This window comes from Nicotiana tomentosiformis, chromosome 9 (genome assembly GCF_000390325.3).
Source record: "Nicotiana tomentosiformis chromosome 9, ASM39032v3, whole genome shotgun sequence".
Classification (NCBI taxonomy): Eukaryota; Viridiplantae; Streptophyta; class Magnoliopsida; order Solanales; family Solanaceae; genus Nicotiana; species Nicotiana tomentosiformis.
The window spans coordinates 90345284-90355593 of NC_090820.1; the positions used below are offsets into that span (position 1 = coordinate 90345284).

The 10310-nt window shown below is 34.7% G+C and overlaps 1 protein-coding gene across 6 annotated transcripts; it reads left to right on the forward strand.

Moving 5' to 3' along the window:
* The first annotated feature begins 309 nt into the window (after positions 1–309).
* Positions 310–9214, forward strand: LOC104108745 (nuclear ribonuclease Z-like). 6 transcript variants are annotated; one of them, XM_009617855.4, is made up of 9 exons: positions 311–586; positions 2778–2932; positions 6085–6540; positions 6649–6719; positions 6893–6988; positions 7489–7602; positions 8139–8207; positions 8356–8430; positions 8984–9214. In XM_009617855.4, exons 3-9 carry the CDS (start codon positions 6135–6137, stop codon positions 9056–9058), a joined length of 906 nt encoding a protein of 301 aa, XP_009616150.1. In that variant the 5' UTR covers positions 311–586; positions 2778–2932; positions 6085–6134; the 3' UTR covers positions 9059–9214. The 6 variants fall into 6 exon arrangements, with proteins under 6 accessions (XP_009616154.1, XP_009616150.1, XP_070041837.1 ...); XM_070185736.1 differs by having other exon boundaries at positions 2786–2932; XM_033659313.2 differs by having other exon boundaries at positions 2829–2932.
* Positions 9215–10310: the final 1096 nt, after the last annotated feature.

Genomic DNA, 10310 nt, shown 5'->3' on the forward strand with positions numbered 1-10310 from the left:
CTTTAGAAGGGCAGTGAGAAGCGACAGAAGGGCCGTGATAAATTATATGGGTTAGTGAGTTGTCAGATATTTTATTACACGTATGATATACATGTGGTCATGTGTTAGTTGTGAGTCATTTATGCTCCCAAAAAATGACTGACAAAGATATTTTTAGTATCAAAAGCAAACGGAGGGTATAATTAAACTATTTCCGAAAGTATTTTTGGACATTTTCCGTTCTTTCTTTCCTTCTTTCCACGCATTTGATTTACTTACAATATTAGTACGTGTATAAGTAAAAACAAAAGTTAGTCTATATAACCAACCTTACGATTTTTGACCAAGAAAGGAAAATTATCGAGTCTATATAAAGAGTTTTCTTTCTCGCAGAATTTGAAAGTTCACTCGTATAAATTGGTACTACCATTCTTTTCCATTCTATTGTTCTACACTGAACTCATTACGGCAGTCGATTCGTTTTTTTTTTTTGTTAGGGTTTTAAGCCTCGTTCTTATAATTCCGCCCAAAATAAATATCCAAACAAACGATTGCTGCCACTGGTTCTTCCCATCTTGCCGCTGACCGCCGCTGCTGCAACTCATGGGTACTGTATTTGCAAGATGAGATAATTGTTTACTTTCTCTCTTATTTTTGTGGAAAAACAAAGGGAATGTGCTTTATTTTCGTTAGTCTACTTTTATGCTTTGAAACATTCAAATTCTCGTCTCCTGGTTGTTCCTTTTTCCCTCACTAGAGTATGTTTGATCATAAGTTAATGAAAAGGGATGGATATTAAGGGTGGCAAATGGGCAGGTTGGTCTGAATTTGGGCGGGTCAAGATGTGTTAGGTCAATAAATCGGTCATTGCCCAACTCATGTACTTGGGCCCAAAGTGTAGTTGGGCTAAGATGGGCTGGGTCAAGATGTGCTAAACAATGTGTCATAGCCCAACTTGACCCATGTTTTAGAACAATGCTCATCATGCGTACACAAAGTCTTTTACCTTTTATACATAATAAATACTATTAGTATTTTGAGAATCAAAATATATTTCTTAAATAACAAATTAGTATTTAAAATGTGTAAGTTAAAAAATATTATGCGGGTGGGCTGGTGGTGCAGAAAAACGAAAAAACAAAAAATTGAAAATATATTAAAAAATGATTTTTTTTTTGGGTGGTTGGGTGGTGTAGAAAAACGGAAAAACATAAAATAGAATATTGAAAATACGAAGAAAAAAAAAAGTAACTAAGTAAATTTCTTGGTAACTAATTAAATTTCTAGATAAGTTGGGTTGAAATCTCTTTGTTTTTGGGTGAGCTTTATGGGTTGTAATTGGGCTACTTCATGGGTCAGAATGAGCTATAAAAAATAATGGGTTAACTTGGGTTCAGCCCAAATAGACTCATGAGCTAAAATGTTATAGCCCAACCCATTAATCTCTGAACGGGTTGGATGGGTTTGGACTAAAATTGCCACCCCTAATGGATATCTTTATTCGATACTCGAGAGTGTGACTTATTGATTAATGAAATGGGAGGAGAACTATGAAACAGTATCAAATTCGGAAGCAAAAAATGCTAGGTGATTTCTTTTGATCAAACCTTAGTGGCAGACAAACTTGGTACATGTTAGAATGTAGTAGGTACCCGTAGTCAAGTTGTGCACATAGTCGAGATGTGCATGACACCACTATCATTAATTTTTTTATTCTTGGTACTTTGGCTTTTGTCCTTTATCCCTTTGTGTATATAGTATGCTGCTCTGGGAGATTTCTTCATTACCCTCAATATAATCCTAATTGTCTTGTTACATAGAGAGCTGCCAAGTCATTTTGTTCCTTGTTGAATCCGGAAAAAAAAAATTGCAACGAATTATTTACCAGATGTTCTTGGTCAAAGGGAACTTAATTTACTTTTTGTCATAAATTGTACCTTTATGTCAAATAACAATCAATTCTTGTCTTGGGTCGTGTGAATTATGTAAGTATATTTCACTTCATACTTAAACGATAGATTACATTACATCGAGAATATATACACAAGCTAGACACATAAGTCAACAATGCATCACGCGTTCTACCTACAATCTAATATTGAAATACTCTCCGATGGGAACATAGGTGGGGTAGGGTTGCATTTTAGAAAGTGCACAATTGAGTTTCCATATGTTTTGGGATGTTTGGCCTGGCTTTCTTGCAAATGTGTACTGAGGATATGGTGATGTAAGACAATATCTTCCTATGTTGACCCATTTTGAATAGAAAAACCAGAGTCAATTTTTTTACAAGTGCAGAAAGTTTCATTATTGAAGTACCAAGAAGGTACTATAACACAAGTGGGGTTGTTCTAGTGGTGAGCACCCTCCACTTCCAACCAAGAGATTGTGAGTTCGAGTCACCTCAAGAGCAAGGTGGGGAGTTCTTGGAGGGAGGGAGCCGAGGGTCTATCGAAAACCAGAGGTAGGGGTAAGGTCTGCGTACACATTACCTTCCACAGACCCCACTAGTGGATTATACTGGGTTGTTGTTGTTGCAAGAATGTACTACAAAATACAAAGAGAAAGAGTTGCAATATTACTATCACTGATTCATCCCCAGAAACTCCAAAAAAATCAACATATCGAGACAAATTTTCTATCATGTTGTTCCTACACCAGAAATATAGACTTTGAAGGCATCTATTTTTAACAAAAGACACGTGTTGTTTTTATCCTTTAAAGCATCTCCTATGATGCGCAAGGGAATTGTTTTATGGAGTTGTTTCCCTCTTTTGTCAACCCTCTGATTCTGCCAGCTCTCTAGTAAATCTTTCACACTGTGAGGCATCACCCAGTGCACATTGCAGATTTGAGAAAAAGTTCCAAATCCGTCTTGTTTTGCATGGCTAATAGTTTCCTGAGCTTCTTCACAAAACCCCAACACCTACTGCAAGGGAGATGCTCTCTTCTGGTATGAACTCAGAAGCCTAATAATTTTTTTATTTTTTTATTTTTTTTGTAAAATATTGTGATTTAAACATGCATTCGTTGCTACAATCCATCCAAAACTAGCAATCTTAGAAGGTGCTTTTTGTTCTCCACAACATTTTCCAAGGCCAGGACATCCCACTGATCATTTGTTTCAGTAGTAGGGTATAACAGCTTTTAACTGAGAATCATTAATGCTGAGTGGCTGTCCAGATTTAGGAATCCAACATATTAACATTGAGGGTTATAGATTCCAAAAGATATAAGAATTGGCTAACCTCCTCCATTTCCCTGTCATTAAAGTTTCTTCTTAAATTTTAATGCCACCTTGAGCCAGTATAACAATTTGTACAATATTTTGTTTACAGCTAAGCTATACAAACACAGGAGATTTGTCCTTTAATTTTACGTCTCCCAAGAAAAAATCTGTCCAGAATCCTGCAGCCACTAGTAGCATTTAGTTTGATATATTGCTGAAATTCAAACCTAAGCTTGCATATATTCTTCCAAACTTCCGTTTGTCTGCATTTCCTTCCCATAAAATCTAATTTCTCTGGGTATTATTTTCATAGAAAAACCATAGTCAATTATTATATGTACATGAAATATTAGAAGCTACCAATCAAATCTTTATCATTTTTCTTTTTCGTGGCTTATCTACATATTCAATCTTATTTTTCCCTCTTGCTGGCAATATGGAAAACAATATTAGGAAAAAACTATAGTATATATAGATATCATATTTGATGTCTCCTTCTATTAAGTGATTTTTTTTACAAATTGATTCAAGATAAAGTAGAAAGTGCTAATGACTTTGATTTGTAATTGATTCAAGACAAAGTGAGAGGTTGACAAGGGTTTCTTTAAGTTGATATGACATGGAAATCTTTCTAAGACATTGCTTGAAGCTTGAAACGAATTTTTATAAGACTCGGGGACTTGTTTATTAGTTTGTGAAGTTAAGTTTCATATCACATGTCGCTATTGCGAAATTGGAAAAAGCTATTTGTCAATGAATGTGTTAAAAATGACTTGGGAAGCAAAATTGGTGATTTCTCTGCGTACTTCAAATATTGAATTCCTTTGGTGAAAATCCTGGATTCTCTCTGAAAAGCCTCGACTCAGATATTTAGTTATGTGATTTTTTGTTAATTGCATTGCCCATAAACATGTTATTAACCTTTCATGTGGAGTTATTGGACTACTCCGCTAATATTTTTTTTATAGATCTCCCTCAAGCATCTTACTTTTTCCCTTAACTGAGTCAATATTGCTCGAAGAAAAAGAGAGTATAATATATGTATGAAATGCACACATATTAGTTTTTACATCAATTCCTTTTTCTTGCTTAGACTTGATAATACCTTCAAGTATTGAAATTTCGTCTTGATCGTTCCATACTTTTGAAAGAGGTGGAAATTTAGCACCCTTAAAATTTTCATTTGTTTGTTAGACTTGTCCTTTTTTATTGTTTGTTGAGTTTGTGAAGTTTGTTAAAACTGATAAAAGCGAAAAACACCCAACCAGAAAAGGTCAAAAATAGAAAAAAGTGAAACAACATCCAGTACAGAGGAAGGGGAAAATGAAGTTTTACATTAGAAGAAAAGGGTACATGACTGCTTTATTGCCAAACACCATCCCATGATGAAGAGTCCTAATTGAACGGGTGTAACCTCCCCCAAAAAGGTTAAAAGAAATAAATATTTTAAGGGTGCTAAATTTTCACCATTTTCAAAAGTATGAAATGACCAAGATGAAATTTTCATACTTAAAGGTACGGTATTATTAAGTTTCTGAAAATAAAATGGCTTGATATAAAAAAGTATATGATTGCATTTCATAATTATATCATACACTCTCTTGTTCGGGTCAATTGGTTTTTTGGCCTTTTACAAACTTATTTTTAGTTTTATGACCATATATCTTTTTTTTTACGCATGGGAGATTTACTTTTACACATAAGAGATCTTTCATTTACACATAAGAGATCTAAAAAAGACATTTTCTTAAATTCAACATTATAAAAGGCCAAGAAGGCCTAAAACCTCCTCTTGTTCTTCGAGTAATATTGATTCAATTAAAGAAAAAAGTAAGATTCTTGAGAGGGACCTATGAAAAGAATATTAGCGGTTGAAGGAGTCCAATAACTCCATATGAAGTGGTGTCATTCCAGTTATGTGAGAAAATTTGGATGATTAATCCCAAACAGGCTTTTGACAATGCAATTTATGAGAATTTCACAAACAATACCAAGCTGCCACATGTTCTTCGCTTTTGCCGCTGACCACCGGTGCGGCAACATTATCGCTATCAACTAATTGGTATTATGATATTTGCAAGATAAGATAATTTTACCTTTCTCTCTTATTTTATAAGTAAAAAAAGGGAATCTGCTTTCTTTTCGTTTAATCTACTTTATGCTGTGAAAGATTCGTACTTTCTTGTGTCTGGAGGTTCTCTTTTTCCCTCACTAGAGTAGGCTTGATCATAAGTTAATGAGTAGTGGTGAATAACTGGTGTTGGATAAATTTTTTATGCTTGGTACTTCAGAATTAGTTTAGTTGGCTGAAAGTGTTAGTTTGATCATACAAAATTTTGTGTAATTTTGTGTTTATTTGATGTCTGTATAATTAATTTATTAAAAAACTGTTAGTTTAATTTAAAATTTTCTGCTGAACCCCTTTTTCACTGTTTAGTTATTCACATATTGAATCCCCTTTTTGAAAATAAGGATCCGCCTTGTAAAGGCCTCAACATAGATCTTTGGTTCTTCTACTATATGATTTCTATCAGTTTATTTGCATTCTTATATAAATCCTGGGTGATATTTCCCTTAAACAGAATTAAAGAGACCAAGACCATACAAGATGAAATATTTATCAGTGAAAAATTTCAGCAGTTTGGGAGGGGTGAAAGTGTTAAATTTAAAGTCATTTAATTTCTAGCCTTCTTAATATTTGATCTCAAGTGCCTCTTAAATCGAAGCTAATCTACCTTTGAGTTAAGATCACTTGATAGTTAATATCTCCCATATTCTGCAAAGTTGATCTTTTTCCATCTATCTAGTATAGTAATTGTTGAAAGTGTATTATGTCCTTCTAAACTCTTCTTTTGTGGCCTCTTCTCCTTATCCAGTCCTCGGTTTCTAATTTCTTCCGGAGCTGAGTCCATCAGTGTTCTGCGAAATGGAGAGTAAAACAAAGAAAGATTCAGAATCGATCAATTCAAATTCGAGGAGTAACAGTAGCCACAAGAGAGAAAGGGGTTTGCAGATTGAAGGATACTCACTAGAAGGTATATCAATAGCAGGTCATGAGACGTGCATAATAGTTCCCACGCTTAACTTAGCCTTTGATATTGGCAAGTGCCCTCAGCGTGCCATCTCCCAGCAATTCCTTTTCATCTCTCATGGCCACATGGACCACATTGGAGGACTACCTATGTATGTTGCGACTCGTGGCCTTTACAGAATGAAACCTCCTACTATTATTGTACCAAAAGTTATCAAAGAAAGTGTTGAGAAGCTTTTTGAAGCTCACCGAGCTATGGATCACTCTGAACTGAACCATACTTTGATTGGTTTGGATGTGGGTAAAAATCTACCTGTATTGATCATATAGCTCAGCCTATTAGTTTTTATAAAGTTGGAGTTAGTGCTTATTTCACAATTTAAGTGAATACATCTTTGTTCAAATGCAGGAGAAGAATTCTACATTAGAAAGGATCTTAAAGTTAGAGCATTCAAGACTTACCATGTCATTCCTAGCCAGGTTGAGTACTTTCCTTAGTGCTCTGAGCTTCGACTGCTCATTTTCCCTACCCACGCTTCTTTTTTTACCAGTATAAAGTGGATTTTTGAAGCATCAATGTGCTTTGTGCTTTCTGTGTGAGTAAGCAGCTGCTAGTGAGGTTTTAATCAGCTTGTTTTTATGGTATAATGCAGGGTTATATGGTATATTCAGTGAAGCAGAAGCTTAAGCAAGAATATGTGAGCCTTCCAGGAGATGAAATTAAGAAGTTAAAGTTATCAGGTGTGGAGGTCTGGCATGATATCAATATTCGAACAGAAATTTTATTCGTTCTTTTTTGTACTAAGGATACGAATCTTTATGCATTGGGATGGCAATGTTTCTATAAAAACCTTTTGGGTGGATTTACGGATTTAGTACCTTTATTATGAGCCAGTTTGGCCATGAAAATTTTTAATTTTCACTTGAAGATGAATTTTTGAATTTTTCGAAAATTTGAAAAACTCCAAAAAACTATTTTTCAAAATTTCCACTCAGATCACTCACAAAAATTCAACGACAACCCAAAATTATATTCATGTCCAAAATTTCATTTTTTTCCGGAATTTTACAATTCTTATGTCCCAACACCCACTATATACTAGCTTGAACAGTTTATGTGCTTTTACATTGGGCAATTCTTTTCAGACAAAGGTGCAGTGACGCTGCCTGTTTAATACATAACGTTGCACAATAATACGTCTGCAAGAAATTTCCCAAATATATGTGATTAACTTTTGATTTTTGACAAATCACATACACTACAACAGCACCTGAAATTGCATTTACAGGAGATACAATGTCAGACTTCATTAAGGATTCTGAAAATGTTGATGTTTTGAGGGCAAAAATCCTCATAATGGAGGTAAATTCCCTGTTCGTAACACTTGTCAAATAATGTATCTTGTTTGTAACATGATGCTCAATTTCTTTGACTCCTTGTAGTTATTTTTCTCTCCTTGGAAAGAACTATTTTCATAATGAGGTTTATGTGGTTCTTTTACTTCTTTTTTTCCTAATATATTTGATTTTTTACATTCTGTAATTGCATATCTCATCATCTTCAGCTTTGGACACTTTGCTGATTTAATTAGTAGGTCTCCTAAGCATTCTTTGTATAATCCAACTTTTGAAGAACATAGTTGGAGTCGTTACAAAGTTGCTTGCTAGTTTATGGCACTTATCCTTATGATTATGACACAATCGGATTAACTAGTTAACTTAGTCATCTTTTACTATTAACTTTCGATGGGAGTAATATCATTACATGTGCTCACGCTTATGCAAGTTATAGCATCATAGCCGGTACAATATATTCGCGGTGAGATCCTTTTTCCATTTTGCCTTATCAACATTAGTGGTTCTGGAGTATTTACGCTCTTCTTTGCAATTCTTCTACAGAGCACTTATGTAGAGGACAAAACAACAGCTGATAACGCAAGAGAATATGGACATACTCATCTGTCTGAGGTGGTTCTTTTTGCATCATTTCCTGAGATTCCCTTTTAATTGACCTCAAGATTTTACTAGGAAGAATTGAATAATAAAATCCTGAATGTGTTGTAGAATTATTGAGGAGTCTGATGTAATTCTTTATGCTTTGGTGACATCCTACCAGATCATCAATTTCGCAGACAGGTTTCAGAACAAAGCAATCCTTTTAATCCACTTTTCAGCCCGCTATCAGTTGGATGTAAGCGCTCTCTCTCTCTCTCTAACATGACATGCACAATAGCCCCTCGCCACTTGTAAACCAAGTATCATGGACATAGATTGCAAAGCTTCTAGGAAATAGTCTATTTGAGCTTTCCTAAGAAATCCAACAATATTTCCTGGTTCATTGGCGGGATAGACTGTCAAATTTTTACTCTCTTTTCTTTTATTTTTGTTTATGGAAAAGCTTGTATCTAGGATAGAAATGGATTTTTCAACTGTGTTTAATTTCTTATGTCTGTCTTTACTATGCTGGTTGCAATTTTACACCCTTTGGTCTTTTCATTCTCTTAAAAACCAATTACTAGACCACTTAGGGATCGTTTGGTACGAGGATAAGGGATAATTAATCCCGAGATTAAATCTGAGATGAGTTTATTCCATGTTTAGTTGAGATAAAATCGCGATATATAATGTATACGCTTAAAACCGGGCCCACCCAATTTTACTATATGCAATACCTTCTAGGACTAACTTGTTTCATTTCTTGTGTATGTCTCATTCTAACAATTTTTCTGTACTTCCCTTATCAGGTTATTCAGGAGGCTATGTCTGCAATACCTCCGCCTTTAGCAGGCAGAGTTTTTGCCCTTACAGAAGGTTTTTGATGCAAAGCCAAATTCACGTATTAGCTACTTTAGAATCTCTCCTTTTATCTAGTTCAATCAGATTTATATTTAACCTTTATTTGGTGAAAATATTGTATCTTATTTTACTTGAATCTTTATTTGAAATGTCTCGATATTGATTAATTTTTTTTAAAAGGGGGAAATTAGCCATTATAACCTATTAACTATCAGATAACCAACAATATTTTCAGGTTCTTGAAATATTTTCTTTAGAAGGCAGAAAGGCTGGATTAGAAGTTAATTTTAACTAGATTAGGACTAAATTGTAGATATGGTATTTTGTTGTGATTGCTTATTTAAAAATACACTATAAATTACATACAATACAATTTTCTACCCATCTCTACCTCTTTATATTGTATCAGAGTTGGATTCACCCCTAATATTTGATTACTATTCTTGATGTTCGGTTACCGTTGTACCAATTCTAAGCTTCAAAGTTGTGTAACATCTCTCAACATTAAATAGATATACGCATATTTACTTGAGCCAATCGAAACCACTTCTCTTCGGCTCCTCAAATTCTTGAAACAATTTCATGGTAAAATTTAATAAAAGAAAACTAGGTTATTCATAAAAAGCAAGAGATTAATGTATATATCGAAGTTAGTAACAAAGCGGTGCGTTTGAGAAAGAAACTCTTTATAGATGCCGGTTCTTCAAAATTTATTATCCCTCCCGTCTAAGGTTGGCAAGTGGGCCGGTCCCGAGGATCGGCCCGGGACCGCGGATCAAACGCTAAACGGGCCAGGACTGTTTGGTCCGGTTTTAGCGGGCCTGGTCCGGTCTTGTGGGCCGGTCCTATGATTTGGGCCCGCCATGCCCGGGCCCGCCAGGGCCCGGGACCGGACCGGTCCCTTAGCGGGCCTAGCGGGCCCAACGGTTATTTTTAAAAATAAAAAAAAAATTAAAAAAAAAAATACCGTTGGGCTGTCAAAAATAGCCGTTGGCTATTTATGAAATAGCCATTTAACCCCTCAACTTTGTTTTAATCCCAAACTTTTTATAATTACACTTTTTCCCTATTTTCAACTATAAATACCCCATCATTATTTTATTTTTTCTTACAAAATCATCAATCTATCACAATCTCTCTCTAATTTACTTCTATAATTGCTACTATTGCTTAGTTTATTGTTACAATTTGTGAAACAATTGTGAAGTTGGTGAATTGAAATCTTCAACGATAATCAATTTCCAACAAGTTGTTCGTCAATTCGGTAAACTCGTT